The sequence below is a fragment of the Bos grunniens genome, chromosome 7 (assembly GCF_055505025.1).
Source record: "Bos grunniens cultivar Pamir isolate PY7600 chromosome 7, Bosgru_T2T1.0, whole genome shotgun sequence".
Lineage (NCBI taxonomy): Eukaryota > Metazoa > Chordata > Mammalia > Artiodactyla > Bovidae > Bos > Bos grunniens.
The window spans coordinates 81,453,458-81,474,377 of record NC_141171.1 but is presented as its reverse complement, the minus strand read 5'-3'; the positions used below and the strand labels follow the sequence as shown (position 1 = coordinate 81,474,377).

The 20,920-nt window shown below is 35.7% G+C and overlaps 1 protein-coding gene and 1 long non-coding RNA gene across 43 annotated transcripts in view; one reads left to right on the top strand and one right to left on the bottom strand.

The window, feature by feature from the left end:
• LOC147369883 (uncharacterized) overlaps positions 1-20,920 on the bottom strand; it is a 192,638-nt gene that overhangs the window by 127,921 nt on the left and 43,797 nt on the right. For 4 of the 6 annotated variants that reach the window (XR_015168044.1, XR_015168047.1, XR_015168048.1 and 1 more), the window contains exon 2: positions 3,046-3,155. The exons of the other annotated variants lie outside the window; for them this stretch is intronic. This is a non-coding gene — a long non-coding RNA (uncharacterized LOC147369883). The remainder of the gene's footprint in view (positions 1-3,045; positions 3,156-20,920) is intronic. 6 annotated transcript variants of the gene reach the window in all.
• SSBP2 (single stranded DNA binding protein 2) overlaps positions 1-20,920 on the top strand; it is a 311,630-nt gene that overhangs the window by 286,342 nt on the left and 4,368 nt on the right. For 19 of the 37 annotated variants that reach the window (XR_015168031.1, XR_015168030.1, XR_015168029.1 and 16 more), the window contains 6 exons: positions 999-1,053; positions 4,401-4,471; positions 7,241-7,319; positions 7,410-7,542; positions 9,743-9,771; positions 15,571-15,669. Coding sequence is in view for 18 of the 37 variants with exons in the window: in XM_086412817.1 (XP_086268943.1) it covers positions 999-1,053; positions 4,401-4,471; positions 7,241-7,319; positions 7,410-7,542; positions 9,743-9,771 (367 nt within the window). In the remaining 19 variants the exon portion in view is untranslated. The remainder of the gene's footprint in view (positions 1-998; positions 1,054-4,400; positions 4,472-7,240; positions 7,320-7,409; positions 7,543-9,742; positions 9,772-15,570; positions 15,670-20,920) is intronic. The other 18 variants (XM_086412830.1, XM_086412827.1, XM_086412826.1 and 15 more) reach the window with 3 other exon arrangements.

Below are 20,920 nucleotides of genomic sequence, written 5' to 3'. Positions count from 1 at the left end.
AGCACAGCGGAAAACACAGATGGTTTTGGACCTGCGGACTTAGTGCTCAGAATTCCCTTAAGCTGTACAAACTAAGAAAGTAACTTTTTTCATGTTCTCCATGAAACCAAAATGAAAGTTAAAAAGTTTGGGTACAACCTATTTTTTCTTAAAGTCAATTAAAAATACGCTTCATATATAGTCTTATGAAATTGTAAATTTGACATATTTAAAAGTAAATTTAAGCTGTTTAGTAAATAGCAATACATGTATTATTTGGAATAATTAGTGGACTATGTCTGTGTACTCAGAATGAAACAAAAACCTCGCTGTTTAAAAGTTAATTTGACTATGTCCCTCTGAAAATTCTCAAACTCATTGCCTGAATTATCCATTTTGGTTGTGTGAAATAACTGAACTAACTTTAGAGTCACCTAACATCCCTTTCAAATTGATTGTACCTACAGCCTTAGGAGCCCTCACATTAGTCAGCATCACCTCTTCTAATTGATGCAATGGCTGAAGGTGCAGTGCATCAGAGATGTTGTGGTTGAGACTGAAAGAAGAAATAGCATCAATATATTTTTAAAGCATATGAATATCTTTTGGTTTTCAAATGCCTATAAAAACCAATGATACAAAATACAAGAAAATTACAGAAAACTAAATCATAAATACAAATACACATGAATTATTTCTATTTTATGGATTTGTAAAGGCCCTCTTAAATCGTTTCTCCTTAACCTCATTATACCTGATGTGATTAAGTCATGAATTATAAATCAGTGTTATAGGCTCACTGTTTTGAGAAACTTGTCAAAACAATCTCAGTATGTTTAAGCTAAATTATATTTTGCATAACAGTGAAATGATTGTGCATTCAAAGAAAGTAAATTATGGAGAAAATATATTGCCTCTGCTGTTTTCAAATTGGATTGTGATAAAGTCTAACTTCTGTTTTTCCTTATCTTATTAAATGCAATGCCTTATTTTCACTGACATTTTGTGTACTTATTTAGGGTCCTCCTGGAGGTGGAGGGCCACCAGGAACACCTATCATGCCTAGTCCAGCAGGTACTGTAATTGAATGAGCCACATGGGTATTTCTCAGAGTAAAATAATAGAGTACAGAAACTGTTATGAGGGAAAGTTAGTAGTATCCTTTATCTTATTGGCGGTTTCATAAGTTGAGTAGAGGTAGCAAGCAGAAGGAAATAGTGCTCTTCAGTAACTGTTTTCCGATTACTTTAAGCATTTAGAACACTTCTGTTGTGTAGGTAACGGATTTAACCAGAATGAAAACTGTTGATCTCTATGAATTGCCCAATAATTTTATCTAACTAGAAATTTGCTTGAAACTGTGGAAAAGATCCAAATCTCACAGCCTGAGAAAATTTCTGCCCAAGTAACACATGACATACACGGACCCACTAGGTTTAATACAGCAAATCCGACTCATTGTCTCTAGCGTCTAAAATAGATGTGGATGTGCTATCAGCATCATTTATCCTGCACGTCTATAGGTATTTATTAGTTAGCTAATCCACTATGTAATGGGGGAAGTTTTTTAATCTTTTAAACTAAAATACTGCAGTATTCCTGGAATCATGTAATATGATTATTTTAAATGCCTCTCTCCTTTGAGACTTAAATACAAACTAGTGAATGTATTGTGTCTTGAGGCCTCTAGTGATATTAATAGTACACCCCTCTTAGAAGTGCCTGGCAGCATGTAGCAAGAGCCATGAACAAGTTCACACCATTTGACTCCATAATCCTACTACTATAAATCATTTGAGGTATAGCCCAAGAATCATGTACAGTGATGCTCACCTGATATAGCCAGCAGTAGACTAGAAACAACTTTCATGCCTAATCCAATTTTAGTGATATTTTTAAATTTTTATGTTTTATGGACTAAAACTTTAGCCATTAAGATTACTGTCAAAAAACTTTTAATGACACAGAGAAATGTTCATGATTTAATGCAATGTGATCACAATATTATTTTTAAATATATTACACAACTTCTGGGTAATGAAATATGTGGGAAAATTTTATAATTAGAAAATAATTATTATGTTGCACTCAAATTCATATCTTATGAATTTGTTGAAATCTAAGATATATAGAAGTTTGAAATTAAGTATCATTAATCATACCAATAAGTATTTTTAAGTTTTGAAACCTTAATTTAGAAAAAGCAGAAATTTGATTGGTTCAGAATTTTACTTTGGTTCACTCACTCTTTGGAATGAATCACAAATATTTCATAGATCTCTGTCCTCAGAACATCTTCAGTGAAGTGAAACAGAATTCATTGAAGATAGAATTATATGAATTGAACATCTTGCCCACATTTGCATTCCTTTTGGTGAAGTTAGGGTTTAATTTATGAAGGTAGCATATGATTAACACATATTTCACTTGCAGTACTTAAAGAAAATTTTTGGAGTGACACTAAACTCTGCAGGCGATAAATAATCTGATCAATTCTTCCTTTCAAGCCAAAAATTGCCACCAGTATTGCTGGCTTTTCTGCATGCTCTTTTATGTACTCATTCTTTATCAGTCAGTCCTCTAATATGAAGCCAGTATGCCTCAGCCTCCAAAAAATAGGTGCCAGAATATCTATAGTTTTTTGGTATATAAATCAGACATTTTCTAAAAAATACCAAACTTATTCCCTCAATGTTTTTTCATTTTCAGATGAAATTCTTTTGATTAGTCTTAAAAGCAATGAATTTTCTTTCTGCATATTTTAAAATATACAGCCCATTTTCCTTTCAAGTTAATTACTAGAATTAGTAAGACTAATAAAGGTGAAAAGCCATTAAGTTTTCCTATGTTTAAAAAACAAACCCAGCTTTTCTGAAAGATAAGTTTTTATGGGATAGCATTTATGTCATGAGTTGAATCTAAGTTAGCAGGTATTTATTGTCTGTAGTATACAATATGAGTAAGACATGGCCCCTTTCCTCCTCTCAGAGAACTTATAACCTAGTTTGAAGCCGGAGGGAAGAATAAGACAAAATATTAACTATAATGCAAAGCATGCACTCACACACTTTTAAGTATCAGGGGAAGTTAAAACTTCTTGGAAGAGGTCTCATCGGCAGTAGGCCTTGAAGACAGAGAGTGTCATCTCAGTAAGTGGAGACTGGGTAGCGAAGCCACTTGAAGGAAAAAGAACAAAAATAAGGTGATGGAAAAGGATGCACATATGCAGGAAGGAAAAAGTAGCCTGAGTTGACAAGCGTGTAGTATACATAAAAATGTAAAAATACTTCAGGCCACAAAAGTAGATTAGAAGCTTACTTAGTATAAACAGAGGTCAGCCAGAGGTAGGCATTTCAACTTTCTTAATAATATGATTTGTTAATCTAGATGTTAAAAATAATACTTAGGATTATGGATCACTGTTTATAAACAAAGGATAAATGGCATCTTACTCTAAAATAATAAATTAATGTGTAATAATCACAAAATAAGAGGAAAAGTAATTGCCCATTTCTCACTCTACAATTATTGCCATAAGAAAGCAAATGATTTTTATCTTCTGCCTTAAATCAGTGTAAAACAACTTTTTCAAAGTAGAGGCCTACAATGTTTTATTTAAGAGAATTATATAATTGTGGGAAAATAGAAAAACATTTTATAACTAATAGTTTCTAAATATAAAATATTAAGCCTTTCACTTTAGGCTATACATTAGAAACACCTATACTCAGATACTTAATTAGGACTAGTAATAGACATGAAATGTAATATGTTACATGTATTTATATGGATATACACTACAGTTATTTTTATTATAATTAATCAAAAATAAAATGACTGAAAAAAATTTTATTGGAAGTTGTACTAATGAAAGCTGGCTTTTACGTCAAGCAAGAGAATTTTAATTCCCATTGTATCATCTTGTTCTAATCTCTTTCTTTGGGAAGTAAGCCAGGATATTCCACCAGCTTTTATTATTAGCTAAATAAATTTTTTAAATTGGTATATTAAGAAACCTTAATAAATAATAACTAAAAATTTACTAAATCTGAATTTTAAGAGATTTTTGTTATAGGTATTCATGTAAATTGCTTAGAGAAGTCAAAAGGTTTTCATGTTGTTTTTAAAGAAGGAAAAGTTTACTATAATTTTTTAGACTTTTAAAGTGATATTCCTTTTGACCTGGACAATTCAAGTGATTATTCCTAATATATTAAGTAAATATTCCTAATTTATGACCTCAGAATAATTTCTGGGTCAGAAAATGACTTACAGATACTTGTTTCTGAACATCAATAATGACTATTTCAAGTGGTACAGCTATTAATATACATAGGTGTCCAGATCATCTTTGATTATTTTGTGATGACTTGGGCGTAAATTATAATGAAAGATATTAATTCAATAATATTTTGTTTCAGATTCAACCAACTCTGGAGACAACATGTATACTTTAATGAATGCAGTACCTCCAGGACCTAACAGGCCTAATGTAACTATGCCTTTTTTAAAAATTTTTGGAATGTATTTGAAGACTCAAGTCTCTAAGTACATTTCTTTTCCTTGATACTGGCTTTGTATTTTATTATCCAGGACCTTACTGGATATCAAAATATATGTTCTGGGTTGGAAAAAAACATTATATATAACATACATAACAATAGATTTAATATTAGTATAATGTAAATGTAAAGTGGAACTTAATTATAAAATGTTGGTATGTGGCCTTATCTCAAATATCTAATAATTTATATTGACTATTTGAAGGTGACAGGTAGTGTGTAAGCATTTATGATCACCTCATTTTGCACATCATTAACTTATTCAGGTGGTTGTGCTTTTTTCCTGATAAACTCAAAACTAAATTAGGAAGTTGAATATGCTTGTTTTTCTTTAAATTTTTGAAATCTGGAGTTTAAATATAGAACTGAAGCAGTTATACAGAAAGAATTTGGGCATTTTTAATAAGGCATATGGTTGTGATTTTTCTACAAATGCTTACAGAAAAATGGTACTGCTCTATGAAACCTACATGTTAACAAAATGTATTTATAACAATACAGTTAATATATATATATGAATAAAAGGTAGCTCAAATTAAAGAAAAGTAAAAACATGTATAAAGAATTCCCCAAAGTATACCAAAAACTGGGGATGAAATATTATAACTGAGCTTCCTATCAGTGAGGCCAACAAAGGGAATCTTGAAGCCACTGGTGGGGTATGTGGCTAGTCCAAACTGAGGTGTTCTGCAAGTATGAAACACACCCTGGATTTTGAGGACTTATACAAAAAAATATCTCATTAAAATTTTGTATTGACTATTTTGAAATGGTAATTTTGATCACATAACTAAATAAAACTATTAAAATTAACTTTACCTGTTTCTTTTTACTTTTTAAAGATGGCTGCTACTAAATCCAAATTTACTTACGTAGTTCACACTTGAACTTTACATATTTTATTTCTATTAAGCAGCACTGCCTTCAGTTACCAGTATTCCCTTTATATAATCAAATAGATTCTTTTTCAGGGAAAAAAAAAGTTTCCTGTCAATAATGTCTAAAAGGTGTTTTCACAGAGATTTTAAAAACATTGAATACAATCATGAACAATGTTCATTTTAGAAATGCAGCACAAATATAGAAAAGCACTTCATACCGCAATTTCATATCTTAAAACTTGATATTTGAAAGGGAAGGAATAAGGGAGGAAACCAAGAGCATATGGTACTGAAGACATTTCTGCAGGCAGCTGAACTGATATCACCCAAGTGTGTTCCATTCTGGTTCTCTCACGTGGTACAAAGATAAGAGATTCAAAAGAAGTAGACGATGAGCATGTCATTCTTTCAAATATCATTTATTTGAGCCATGGGTAGTAAAAGCCAGTGCCTGTTGAGGGCTCGGACTGCAGTGTTCTGTGCTTGAATTATCATACCTACAGTCAGTGTTGCTTAAAGCACAGTGATGGCCAGATAAAGGGACCAAACCAAGGAGGAGCACAGGCTGTTAGCTTCACTGCCACCAGTTTCTCAGCCCAGATCTAAACTATGCTTTGGGGGACGGGGAAAAAAAGGTTGAAAACCAGAAGTTCAAAGTTAATTTCTCTGACCTCTCAGTAGAGGCATACATATTCCAAGTTGTTACTGGAAAATAACAATCCATACTTTTAGGCAACAGAATTGGCATCACCCTGGGAAGATGTATAAGCATATGATACGGGTGAGCTCGGTGATGGAAAGCCATGTTATTTCCACACAGAGTCGGTGATACACAGCATGTCTGCTGAGGCAGTTTTTTCCCCTAAAGCCTCCTTGATGAGTAACCATCACCACCCCATCTATAGGCACACATCTATAGACATACATACACCACACACATACATGCATTCAACATTCTCCACCATACAACATGGAAGAAATTATTTGGGCATGAGAAATTTTAAGAACAAGTGTTTTCAGTATCTTAACTGTAAATATAAGGTGACTATAGATAGCCTATCTTCAAAGTGGAGTCTGAGCTTCCTCCGAAGTGTTCCAGGGAGTTGAGGCAAAGACTGAGCAGCGGGTCATGGACTTTTCCACCACCTAGTCTACCACAGCACATCTGTTCACACGTGTGTTGTACTAGACTCCAGATGTAAGGTTTCACTTGGAAATAAAGTAACACTACTGTAAAAAAATGTGAAATATAACTGCTTTTGAATGTCTAATTGTCATTAGACTGACGTGGTTGAGATTGCCAAGACGACTTAGGTGTATTCAGCTATCCCCAAGGCACTAAATGTACTTAACCTGCAAGATGACATTATTTATTATGTCCATTTGAACAATGATTGTCTGCTATGAAAAATGTATAATGTTCAGTTGTTCTTATTAATAAGCCAATACTTTTAACAGCTTAAGAATTACCTCTGGTTTATAATAGCAAAATTTGTCAACAGCATAGGAGAGAGTACTTCTCTTCTCACTTGCACTGAAATATATGTGCTTTCTGGTTAAGGATATCTTAAGGAAAAGTTGGATATGGATAAGGATTAGCTTGAAGATCCAGAACATAGAGAAGATGAAATAAGGGAAATAGCAGTGCAGATAGAGATTCTAGAAAGCTGGGGGAAAATCTAGGAAAATAATCTCTATAACTTGTAAATGAAAATAAGTTGTAGGAGTATATTACAGTGTTGAAGACAGATATTGTGACATTGAGATAAACAACTGTTTTCAATATGATCACAGTCATTTTTTCCATTTTTTAAATAGTTTCCAATGGGCCCTGGGTCAGATGGCCCTATGGGTGGATTAGGAGGAATGGAGTCACATCACATGAATGGCTCTTTAGGTAAGGATATTAAACCTGATATTCAGAAATGAATTCAAAACAAAACCTTAATTTGACATACCATGATTTACAAAGTTCTTCTGTGTATAGGAGCTCGTTTTGAAATGCTTCAGCTTTTACCTACACCTGATAGTTCAATCCATAGGATATTTGCTATGATTACTGGAGAACATTTGAAAACTCAGATGTGTGAGAATTGTTCTATCCAAGCTCATATTCACAGGTATTTCCTTTAACCTATGAAAATCTGAGTGCTTATAATAAAAAGAGACGCTGCAGCTTTGGGCACCTGGAGGACTGTGAAGTCCTCCCAATGGGCCTTTGGTATCTCCCAAGGTCTACAGACATAGTCTCAGAGAACTTCAGTGCTCTGCAAGAATTTCTTGATTTTGTTTCTCCTTTTTAATGTTTGTCTCTTTTTAAAAAGTAAAACTGGTTATCATATTGTGGATAAACTGATTCTCTTAAGAAAAAACACTGCCCATACTGTCTGTATTCATAATAAAGCTGATTTCAAGTAGTGCAAATAATGGTTGAAAACATACTTCATAAATGATGTTTTCTTACCAAATGAAGCCAGCTACCTGCAAAGTGAGCAAAAAGTTCACAACAGTTAGAAACAAGTGGTAAAAAATTGATGTGGTCACACAGCACACTGTATATGTAGGCAGACCAAATGCAAAAATAAAGGAAAAATGTTTATTTTATATCTGTATGTTTATCATCATCATATATCATAAACTATTTTAAAAGTTGACAGTGGGGTTGGAGTTTGTGCTAATTTTTTTCCTCTGAAAAAGAACCATCTTTTACCTAAGTTGGAGAAACCATGCCCATGAGTAACTCAGGTTTACACAGATTTCACAACCCCACCCTTGGTCCCCTTATGGCTCAGCTGGTAAAGAATCCACCTGCAGTATGGGAGACCTGGGTTTGATCCCTGGGTTGGGAAGATGCCCTGGAGAAGGGAAAAGCTACCTACTCCAGTATTCTACCCTGGAGAATCCCATGGACTGTATAGTCCATGGGGTTGCAAAGAGTCGGACATGACTGAACACCTTTAACTTTCACCCTAGGCCAGGAAATACCATCCTCTTATATTCTGAAAAACTATGTAACTCCAGTAATCAAGAAATTACACTTTGATAGACTTTTTTTTTTTACTTTTAAGGATATATACTTATTTTTCTAGGTTTCGAAATATTAATTTATACAGTCCCATTATGGTGTTTACTAGTCATGTGTGACTGATTTTAAATTAAACGCAAAATTCAGTTCCTCCGTCGCACTGCTACATATCAAGTGCATGTAGTCACATTTGCTGATGGCTGTCATGACAGACAGCACAAAGAAACGTTCCAGCATCACACAAAATTCTACTGGACAGCACCATTCTAGAATTTTACCTTCTAGTTTATTGCAAAATAATTAACTTTCCAGTCTTTTCACTGTAATATCATTCGTAAAAAGATAGCATTTGGTCATAGAAGATTCTCAGTTATATTACTCACTGGAATAGAATTTTCAGAATAGTTTCACATTTACTTGTTATCTATCATGAATATTACTATATATTTTACATAATTACATATACATTTAGTATTTAACAGCTTATTATGCTTGTTTATAACTTAATCATGTTAATAGGCTCTCATGACTGTCTATTGAATGCTGTGCTATTAAAATATAATATTTTTATACCAGGATAATTATGTAAATAGTTGAAAATAAAGCTAAAACTGTGGCAAGGATTTGATTATTTTTGTTACCTAAGTTGTGATTCCATTTCTTAGGTACAAAAATAAATTAGTATTGATGGTCCATTTTTCCTAAGAATTAAAATAAAACTACAACATTATATTTTGAAGACATTTTCACTTTTGATGGATTGCCACACTTATTGATTGCTGCCAAAATTTTAATAGTAAAAATGCTTCAATTTGGGTTATTATAGTGAAATGTGGTTCAGAATATTGTCAGGTCATGTTGCAAGTACCCATTCTACATTTTATCAGATTTATAGAACCATTTCAGAAAAGAGATCTCTCTCTATCTAGTTACATATCTATAAACATATACACATATGTATATTAGTATACACATGTTAAAACTTTGAATTGAGTAGGATATGTATGTCTGCTCTTTCGCTTTCAGGAATTTATGGTAGCAATAGTTATTTTTTTATACAAAAAAAGATGATTGGGAAGTAGTTACAATTTTTCTTTGAATTTGCCATCAGATGATACTTATTCACCACATAGTATAGAAAAAAGTAATTTTTTGAGATTCAAAAATCCAGGAGACATACATTGGAAAATACGTACAGTATACCTGATTATTGCATTTGTTTATATTAAAGGAATATTTAATTTATAAATAGAATATTTACCTAATAAAGGCTTTTTTTCTCTATTTTGTTTTAGGCTCAGGAGATATGGACAGTATTTCCAAGGTGAGTATTGTATATTCTGTGATTTTAATCTGTATTTTATTCCACACAGAACTCTTATTAAGATTATGAGAGTAACATTATGAATTTTGTTCTTGAATAAGAGCTTGAAAGTAGAAGGTGAGATACAATTAAGTAAAAGTTTAAAATATTAATGTACATAATCTGTGGGAAAGGGTAAAATGAGTCTTTTAAGGTTTCAAAGCATGCTAAGATTCATTTACAGGATGTGATATACATGATTAACTGATACCCAGTGAATAACAATCAGTTTAATCGCATTATGATGTTGCACATTTGTAAAGCAAACTGACATCGTTTAGATAATCTTGAAAATGTAAAGGAGTCTAGAGCAACATGAAAAGAGGTAAATTTGAAAAAGTGATTATTATATGCATTAAGTATTACATTTTTACATCTCATTTGTCATTCAAACCCTTATCAGGCATTGCTGATGTTCTTAATCATTATTATAGTTGCATAAAATACAGTAAGAAAGTAATTAGAGGGAAGTTATCTTAACAGAAGTAGGAAAGTTCCCCTTCTAATAGCACATGTCCATGTTTTTCCCCTGTCAATCATCTGAGTATCTAAAATTAATCCTTTGCTGAGATGCCTTATATTTTTTGAAGAATACCTAAATAGTTTTTAGGTCATGATGAATTTTAAAATAGTTCTCTGTGGGTCAAATATATATTTAGAATGGCTGATAAGAACTAATTATTAACTACCACTAGAGTGACTCTCTCAGAAGTCTGCTTTATACCAATAAATACAGAAATTCATTAAAGGATGCCTTCATTTTTAATTCCACTTTGAATTTATATTCATGTATAATAAAGTAAAATTCCTGATGCCAAGAAAAGTAAAATGAAGTTGAGCTATGGTATTTCCAAATTAAGACTTCAAATTGAGAAAGAGAGAAGTTTAACTGGCATCCTGACATTATATCTGCATCGCTTGGGTGCTTGGCCTGAGAAGTTTGATATGCAGTTTGGATGTCTGTGTTTAGGAACCACTGGGAAGCTCTTTTTCTTTTCTAAAAATAGGTAAATATATACAATGGGCACTATCTTTCCTCTGGGAAATTATATTAGGTAAGCCTTCAAAAATACTGTTTTCAAAATAAGATTCATTGTATAATTCCATTAGAGACTTCTTTCTCGGAAGCACCTTTACAAACCAGATGACCATGATTATATTGGCTATCTTAGGTATCTGACAGTTGATGTTGGCTGAATTGTGCTTTGTGGTCACAGTAAAATGTCTGAAGTTAAATTTGAGAAGCATATTCTAATATCTAAAGATAATTTATTTTACACAAAGGTGGGAATATCCAGTTTGCTTAAGGCCATCTTCCTAAAGCTTCCACTAACATAACCTTGTATACTACATAGATGTAAACAAAATTTTGCATGGGGAAGTACTTTGTAATTATAAAGCACTTTAAAAACTGTTAAGGGCCATAGTGACAAATGAAATACCATCTTCTAATCTACCTTCCTATCAGATCTGTTGCCATGCCGTCTATGCTTATTTTTCCATTCCTATTCCCAGAAACAAGTTTTTCCATCACACTGTGTCTACTGCTAGTAACATTCTCTTGCCTAATGATGTACTGTTTATTCTTGCAGCATTAACTGACCGCCCATTGTGTACTTTTGTGTACTGAATACTGCCTTGTACACTGTGGGAAAATACAAAAGACTTCTTTAAATACAAACATAATCTTCGCCCTCAAGTGGTTCATGTACTTAGGCAGGAATTCCTTCATTCAGTAAACATGAATGTGCCAAGGCATTAATCTGGACTATAAAAATCCAAAGTTAAACAAGATATAGTCTCTGCCCCCAAAAAGCTTAGTATAACTAAGGAGACCAAACAAATACAATAAGGAAAAACTTTTACAAAGGGAAGTTCAAATACATTTCAGTTGACCTAAGAATTATGCCCAAGTAATAAACTTGCCACTCAACAGTGTACTAGAAATGACTAGTTGCATCCATCTTCAAATGGACGCCCAAGCATCTCATTTCTGCACTGCCCCACTGCTCATGCCAGGTTGCGGGCTCTAACCAGGCTGTCAGGGTGATGGCACCACGATTGTCTGTCCCATCTCCACTACACTAATGGTCACTTTATCTCTAATCAGCAGCATCAAACGTACCGTACACTCCCATTTTTTCTTCCCTATTCTTTCCACCCACTGCTTAATTTTTCAGTCTTTCACACTGAGCTATACAAGGTGTCACTAACTTCATTTTCCCTATCTTCCTCCTTTCCAACACATGTCCAGCTATCTCAAAAAGCTCTCCTCTCTTTTCTCTTATTTCCTGGGCTCTTTCCTTTTCATCCTATTCTTTTTCTAGTCATTCTTTGTGAATCGGAAGACGATCTTATTTTTTAATAAACACTACTGCTTATTTTTGTTCACAATCCTTCTTGAGCCTCCAGTTGCATCTTCCTAATTCTCCAATTAAACCTGTATTTTTCTTTTTTTCTTCTTTTTAATTAGAGGATAATTACTTTACAATAATGATTTCTGCCGTACCTCACATGAATCAGCCACAGGCATACACATGTCCCCTCCCTCTTAAACCTCTCTCCTACCTTCCTCCCAATCCCATCCCTCTAGGTTGTCAAGCATCAGTGTTACATTTTAAATTTTCCTATTTTAAAAAGCTGTTTGACCAACATAACCATTTTTGTGCACTATAGTCTTGTCTTGTGGATGAAATCTACTGAGATAGTACACAAAACGGAGAAGGCAATGGCACCCCACTCCAGTGTTCTTGCCTGGAAAATCCCATGGATGGAGGAGCCTGGTAGGCTGCAGTCCATGGGGTTGCGAAGAGTTGGACACGACTGAGTGACTTCACTTTCACTTTTCACTTTCATGCATTGGAGAAGGAAATGGCAACCCACCCCAGTGTTCTTGCCTGGAGAATCCCAGGGACGGGGGAGCCTGGTGGGCTGCCGTCTATGGGGTCGCACAGAGTCGGACACGACTGAAGCGACTTAGCAGCAGCACACAAAAACAGAGCTGCAGTTACATGCAACGTATGCTCATTGCCACCGACCATCATAACCTGCTCTGGGCTGGTGTCTGGAACCGTAACCTGCTCCCCCACCCTAACCTACAATGCCAGTACTGAGTATGTCTCTCCCTGTATCCTCCTCATGTCATCCAGGGACCATCAACAGCATTGTTGATGGTTTCCTTAAGACTCCCCAGTTAGCAACTTCTGTTGTTTTCACAGCATTTCACAGCATTTACCTCAGATTTTTTTTTTAATGTCCTATATCATTTCACAATTTTCAGATATACCCAATGACCTAGATAGGAACAAGTTTCAGAGATCTGATATGTAGTTCAGTTATGTACAAGGCTGTGTCCTTCTAACTTCCGTCTCAGTGTTCTTACGTACACCACTCCCTGCTCATAAAACAGCTTAATGCTGGGTCACCACGCTGTGACAAGACTGCAGGGAAAACAACACCGTGAAGTGTTTTATAAGTATTTAAATATTAATGTACTGTTACTTTTAAACTTCAAATTTTTTTTTAAATTAACACTTTGAATCAGGAATCAATATGAATGTAGCCAGACTTTGAGAGTTTTAAATCAAGAAATGTTATCACTTATATGTAGAATCTAAAAAAAGGTACAAATGAACTTATCGACAAAGCAGAAATAGAGTGACAGATGTAGAAAAGAAGCTTTATGGCAACCGGGGGGTAAGCGGGGGCAGGGATAAATTGAGAGATTGGGATTGACATATACACAGCACTCTATATAAAATAAAGAACTAATATGGACCTACCGTGTAGCACAGGGCACTCCACTCAGTACTGTGTAACGGCCTGTATGAGAAGAGAATCTTAGGAAAAAAAAGCATGGGTGTATGCATTTGTATAACTTACTCACTTTGGTATACACTTGAAACACAACATTGTAAATCAACTATAAACAATTTAAAAAAATGTTTAAATATAAAATGAAAAAATTTCTAAAGGACTGATAGATGGCAGAAGTGCAACAGAGTCTGGGAGCAGCCCAGCTTAGTCAGAGATGCTGTTCCTCTCAGGGTATCTTGCACGCTTCTGACTGGGGGTCCGAATATTACACGAGGATGGAGAGGGCTTATTTCATCTATTTTTTTTTTTGAATACGTCAAAGTATACAGCTCAGATACCCTTATAGAGGTACATTAGATTATTTTTTACTCCCAAGATTACAGTTTGTCCATGAAATGACAAGTCTGTCTGGATCAAAAAGACTGCTAGACTTGGGGTAAATCCTACAATATTTTTTAAAATAAATTTTCCCTTTTTTGAACTAAGTCAATATTATCGTTCCTAATTTTAAAACAGTTGATTAATAATTTATTTTAGTGAGTTGTAGCTTAAGTAATTGCACCTCAATTTTACTTATTTTTTTTTTCCAGGAAATCAAGTTATCCCTGTACATTTCAAAGTTCAGTTATTTTATACTTAGGAAACTCACATTTTCATAGGAAAAACAATTGTCAAAAAAATAGAACCCTCTTTATGCCATGCAGTGGTTCCTGGGCCCTTGGGGTTCACTGGCTAACAGAGCTCCTATGGACTTCAGAGAATCCATGTTCTCAGATCCTCCCTCTGAGGTGCAGAGCACGACAAGACACGAGCTGTATTTCCACCAGCTCATCTACCTGTTTCTGCTTTACACTGTAACCGTATTTTTTAAAAGCCTATATTCTTCTGGGAATAACTCATTCATGAAATTTTCATTTGTATGACGTAAGTCAGAATCCTCAGAAATTTTCTTTGAAAAAAAAAAAAAAAATCTAAAAACTTATTCAGAAACAGAATATAAATGGCAGTGACTCAGGAAAAGACTCCAAAGCCTGGCTTCCAGTTGAAATAACAAGTGCGAGTTTTCACCCTCGCAGTTTATTTTTGCAAGAGTCCCTCGGTCACAGCTGCAGGCCTATGTGCGCATGCTCCGTGCACCGCTGCCGCTCTGCATTCCCCATCGAGGTGGAGTGTCAGATGACCTCACGTGGCTAGAATCACACAGGAAAATTTAAATAGAGCACAAAGCAACATACTGCTAATTTAGTGTTTGACTGGATAGCTCGTATCAACCATTTTATCTTAAGAGTTTTGAATACATCTACTCAAATGGTTGGAAAGGATTCTAGATCACTCCACACATGAGCCTCCTTTCCCTCTACAAGTACATACTGAATTCTCAAGTTCTAGGGTATTTATTCCTCTTGTTCTTAACTATCGTTAACTATTTTCCTTTTTTCCTTATGGTTCATATAAAAATAATGGCTAAAATCGTGTTACTGATGTAAAATGCATGTAGAATTAAAGGGAAATGTTTATGAAAATAGAGACCTTTGAGTCTGCTTAGTAAAATCACCTGGGGAAGGCATTGTCCCATCCTTTCTAATCAGTGGGTAGCCCACGGTGTTCATCATGGGCCTCCTGGAAATGTTTCTTAAAATCTCCAGAGTCCTAGGAACTCCATAAACTGAAGGTGGGATTTTGAATAAATATTGATTCTGAGATTAACATGAAGAGTTATGGTGAGTTATTTGGGGTTTCTGTCTTTTAATTTTCATTTGGGAAAGTATATAGGTCCTGTCAAGGTACCAAGAATGAAATGGAATACATGGTAGAAGTCTGAGGTAGGAATTATATCTACTTTGTTCTTAGAGATGATGCTATAGATCCCATGTTTGAAACAGTACAATGTAAAAGGGAAATTAAAATCTTAAAAATGCTGTGTTTTCTAAATCTTGTTTACAGAATTCTCCCAATAATATGAGCCTGAGTAATCAGCCGGGCACTCCAAGGGATGATGGCGAAATGGGGGGAAATTTCTTAAATCCTTTTCAGAGTGAGAGTGTAAGTATTCCCTTGACTACATTATTATATCCAGATTTTATTTCTGAAGCTCTTCTTTAGAATAAATGCATAAAGCCATTATTATGATTATTTAGAGTTCAATAGGTTGATCTTTTAAGAGTTAGAAAATGTGAAATTTCTTTGAAAACATTAAAAAATGCACTTTCAACTCTGATTATACGTACATGGTTACAAAAATGAAAATTCTAATAGTTTTTCTACAGAAAACATACATTATGAAGGAATCTACTAGAAACAGGTTGCACGTGTGATCATTTTCCTCAGTCTTCGCGTGACTGAAGCATCCTGGGTCACCGCAAAACCAAGTCTGTTCTCAGTGCTGCCCTTTGAGGCTCTGAAACTTATCTCTAAGATGCCTGTACTTCACACTCTAGACTTTCCTGCCCGATGTGTTAATGTGTTGTTTACATTTAACCTGAACTAGATACTCACATCATTTTTTGTGTGACTATAGTTTTAAACAAAGGCAGCGTTTCATGTCTACATAAAAATAGCAGCAGCTTCTGCTGCTGCTAAGTCACATCAGTCGTGTCCGACTCTGTGCGACCCCATAGATGGCAGCCCACCAGGCTCCCCCGTCCCTGGGATTCTCCAGGCAAGAACACTGGAGTGGGTTGCCATTTCCTTCTCCAGTGCATGAAAGTGAAAAGTGAAAGTGAAATAGCTCAGGCGTGTCCGACTCTTAGCAGCCCCATGGACTGCGGCCCACCAGGCTCCTCCATGGGATTTTCCAGGCAAGAGCACTGGAGTGGGGTGCCATTGCCTTCTCCAGACAGCAGCAGAGCAGCAATAAAATTCATTCCTTCATGTAACAGTTACTGAGCACTCGCCAAAGCAATATGCTAGGCACTGGAGAGACCAAAAGGGCAACGTGGCATCTTTCTCAAGGAATGATTACACTATACAGTAGTTAATTAACTGGTTTTTTTTCACACTAGAAATACCTATAGAATTTTTAAAAATACAATTTCCCAGAAGCCTCCCTAGACCCAGGGACTCAGGATTTCCAGGAGTAGGGCCCAGCATACTTCCAGGTGAAAAAGCTTCCTCAGCGATGCTGATCCACATTCTCTGCTAAGGATGCCTGAACTGGAATGAAGAACTTCAGAACCCAAGCTGGTTTCATGTTCACAGCATCAGTGCCTCCAGGACACGTGCTGCCATTATTAAAATCATGGAGGATCTGCCAAACCATAAACAGACTCAGAAGAGAAACCCTTCTGATCTCACCTTCATTTTGCCCTAATTCAACCTTTACCAGAGATCAGAATTTGAAGCAGTAGCTTGTAGCATGCCTAACTTTTACCCAGAATAGCTGCTTCCCAAAATGGAACCCAAGATTGAGTGTTCTGTGGATTCTTTTACTTCTTGGTATTGACCTAGCACCTCTACCTGGGACAAGACTTCCTGTAATTTTAGACTTGACTTCTGTTAAAACTAGACATAAGATTACACTGATTTTTAGTTTGGCTTTTATTTGCATGCTATATATGATTAGTGGGGACAAGAAAGGTATACATAAAATTTTGCATTAAAAAAAATCAAAAGATTAGCCCATCAGTGATGAGGAAACAGAAAAATGTGAGAAATTATGTAGTTTGTCATAACGCTTAGGGTTATAGGATTTTGTTTTTTTAGATCCTGGTTCTTTCACTAGTTTGCTTCAAGACTATGGACAAATTAATTTTAATTAGTTACTATTCTCTTTATCTAATTAGAGACATTAATTTCATTTTATGTTAATTCTTCCAGTAACAAAATTTTATAATTCAGTGAGGTATATGATAATTAATTCAGTTCAATTAGACATGCGATGAGCCTGTAGTATGCAGAGCACTAGGTTAAGGACAAAGTATTCTGAAATAAACATAACACATCCCTAACCTCAAAGAATGCAATCTGATGGGGAAAATGTGTTCACACAACTAATTAAACCACGTGTCAGATTCACAAGTACTGTAATAGATAGAAACCATGTGTTTAAAGAGCACTGAGGAAATTTATCAGCTTTGTATTGGATAAGAAAACTTCTTTAAAGAGATCCCGTGTGACTTTAACTTTAGGGGCCGAGACGAGAGGAACTCTCCCCACTCTTCCTTCCCAGACCTTGTTGGTGACAGCTTGTTCGTCGGGGAGGGGCCAGCTTCATAGTGGGCATCAGAGTGCTTTTCGTGGTGATCAGAAAACCAGATAGAAAGGAAGTTTAAAATCTACTTTGTGTAAACACCAGCCTCGCCCTCTGGCCCCAAGTGGACTATGCACACACCAACCAGCACACCCCTTTGGGACTGTGTGCACAGCACAGAGAGCAGCTGAGTGGGGCTTCCCCCTCCCCTGGCCCGGCCTTGCTACCCTTGAAGCCAGGAAGCAGGTAAAATGCCAAGCTGCTATGCAAAGTTACAAAAAAAAAAACACAAAAGCCAAAAGCTCCAGCCTGTCTCCCCTCCCCTCTCTCCTGTCCCCACTAGAAAAGTCCCCCAAAGAGAACTACTTGGATGGGGTGGAGAACCTGCCTCTGCCTAGAGTGTAGTGCAGCCCTGAAAGCAGGTAGCGCAGCCCTGGAAGCAGGTCCACACTGGCCACCGGCCGTCCCCCTCTCCCTGCTGTGAGGGGTCTCCACTATGAATGACGCCCTTGTTATGGATTCTTCTATTACATTTTTGTTTGCACTTTAAAAGATCAAGAAACAGAGCAGAGAGGAGGAAGACAAAAGAAATTCATTGCAAATTGTAGTAGTATGTAGACATATGTAGACAAATGTAGTAAGGCCTTAAAGCCGTACATAGACTAGGTATCTCTGCTAAGTTAGCTTTACTATCATCAAGGAAAAGCAGAACTACTTAATGAATTCAAAAAGAAAACATTTCCCATGACTAAACATGCAAATCAGATTCTAGTGTTTAATGCACATAAAGTCTGTAAAGCCAAAATTTTTGAGCAGTCTGCCTTTTGAGGGCTTGTCAGTCTTTATTTTGAAGTTTAACCACAGAAGAAGCCTGGGAAAGAAGCAAACGTCTATTAACTGATTGTTACAGACACTGTCCCAGTTATTTCACACATGCTGCTTAATACAATCCATATACAGACGGAAATGTCCCCCCAAAGGCAGAAACCTTGAAGTGCCAACGCACTTTATGTAGAAAAATGTGAACAAAAAAAATAGAGCCACTATTCAAACTCTTTGGGGCGGGGGAGGAAATCATAAACAAGTCTTTGTTTCAAAAAACAAAGATGCCCCCTAGTGTTCAAACTCTAGAAAATGTTTGGTTTTGAAAACAATACAAAAAGGTTCAATTCAAAATAGTGCTTCATGCCTCTCAGGAGAAAGCAGTCTTATTTCTTGAATTAATTTAGCATAATACTTTGCCATAGCATTGAACTATAATCAGCTGAGCAAACATGCTGTTAAAATAATGTTGCCAAATAGGAATTATCAACCAAGCAGTAGATCATTTCTTATTACCCTTACTGCCTTTGGTCATTTTCTGCTATTGCAAAGAAATCACATATGCCCCCATGTATTTTTTTGTTTACATAGCCACATACACACTAGATTTCACTTTAGTTCATCTCATTATCTCTTATTTAATAAGAAAAGAAAATATCTAGATGCTTAGAAATAAACATAAGATCTGAAGTGTTCTTAAAGTGTACGAACAGAAACGCACACGCATTGGTTGAAGAGTTAATGGGTGCTTCCGATGAAGTCCGTGGTACGTGAAGTGGGTACAATACATTCTCTAGTTCACGCTTTACATGCTAAACCAAACACTGATGCAGTCAACAGCTTTGTAAGGCCAAAACTGTTCTCATCTGACGGAAGAGAACCTGATGTCACAGCCTCCCGCATAAACACTAGAATATGCCATGGCGCACTGATGCAGTGGCACAACAGAAGCATTGCAGTGTGGCCTCAGGACAGCACGCCGTGAATATTTCACGTCTCTTAAGTGCCAGCAGCAGCAGCAGCAGCAAGTACGATATCCCATTTAACACCTACTCTTTCTTTACTTCTGGAAAAAAATGTCAGCTGTTTCTCTTCTGCTTGAATAGCAATAATAGCAAAATTCCTTTTTGCTTGCACATTCTGTGCGTTTTCCTAGAAATTGTGTGATTTCCCTCAATCTCACTTAGTTGAAGCAGTTTCAATAAAGGCAACAGCAGATAAGTGGTTTACAGCCTTAGCAGTGCAAATAGCCCATCATTTATACAGACAGTTACACACAGTCTATTTTACTGTTCCAAATATACTCAGAGCCTCATCTTACAGTTACTTGTACTTTCAAATTTTAAATTGTATTAGATGCTTGCTAATTTTTCTGAGTTGTGTTGCTTAGAGATGATGCTTCCATCCTTTCTAAATCTGGCCCTGACTTTCTCGGTGTACCCTATTTTTCCACTCAGTTTCCTCCCTGAATAAACCTAACTCTCTTTAACTTCCCAATGAATCTGTAACAGATTCTCATTTTACTGTAAGATTTGCTTGAGACATTTGAAATACTACAGGTTTAAAATCTTAACAATTGCCAGTGTTAAGAAATAGGAACAACCAATAAACATGCTTGGTAGCAGGGAATGTGCTCATATATTTGTTTGCATATATGCATACTTTTAACAGTGTATAATTAGAATGAATACTGTAATGTATTCTTAACAATATTACCTAATGTCACTTGACATATGAATGAACTGGAACAATCCTTATGAAAAAAGGATTCAGGGATTTTTAAAATCCGATTATTCAGGATGTGCATTAAATGAGATGGTCTGTAGAATTAATTATGACTTACCCAGAAAATTTTTCCAACATACCCTTTGAAGTCCTTTCAGAAAAGCTTTAAAGGCTTTTACTGTTTTTAGATTGGCACAATATACCCATTAAAGTCTGTCTTTAAAATAATGATCGATGATCTTGCTGTGTTGTTTAAAATTAAATCCAGTTAAATTTTCAGGTCCTAAATTAGACTAGCTACATCTTAAGGGCTTAGTAGCCATGTGTGGCTAATGGCTGCTGTGCTGGACAGCACAGAATAGAACATATCCATCATCACAGAAGGTTCTGTGTGCAATATGACTGATTCACTGATTCTTACTATAAATAACAGTAGCCATAGAAAGCATCCCTGATCTGGGAAGATCCCCTGGAAAAGGAAATGGCACCCACTCCAATATTCTTGCATGGGAAATCCATGGACAGAGGACCCTGGTGGGCTATAGTCCATGGGGGTCA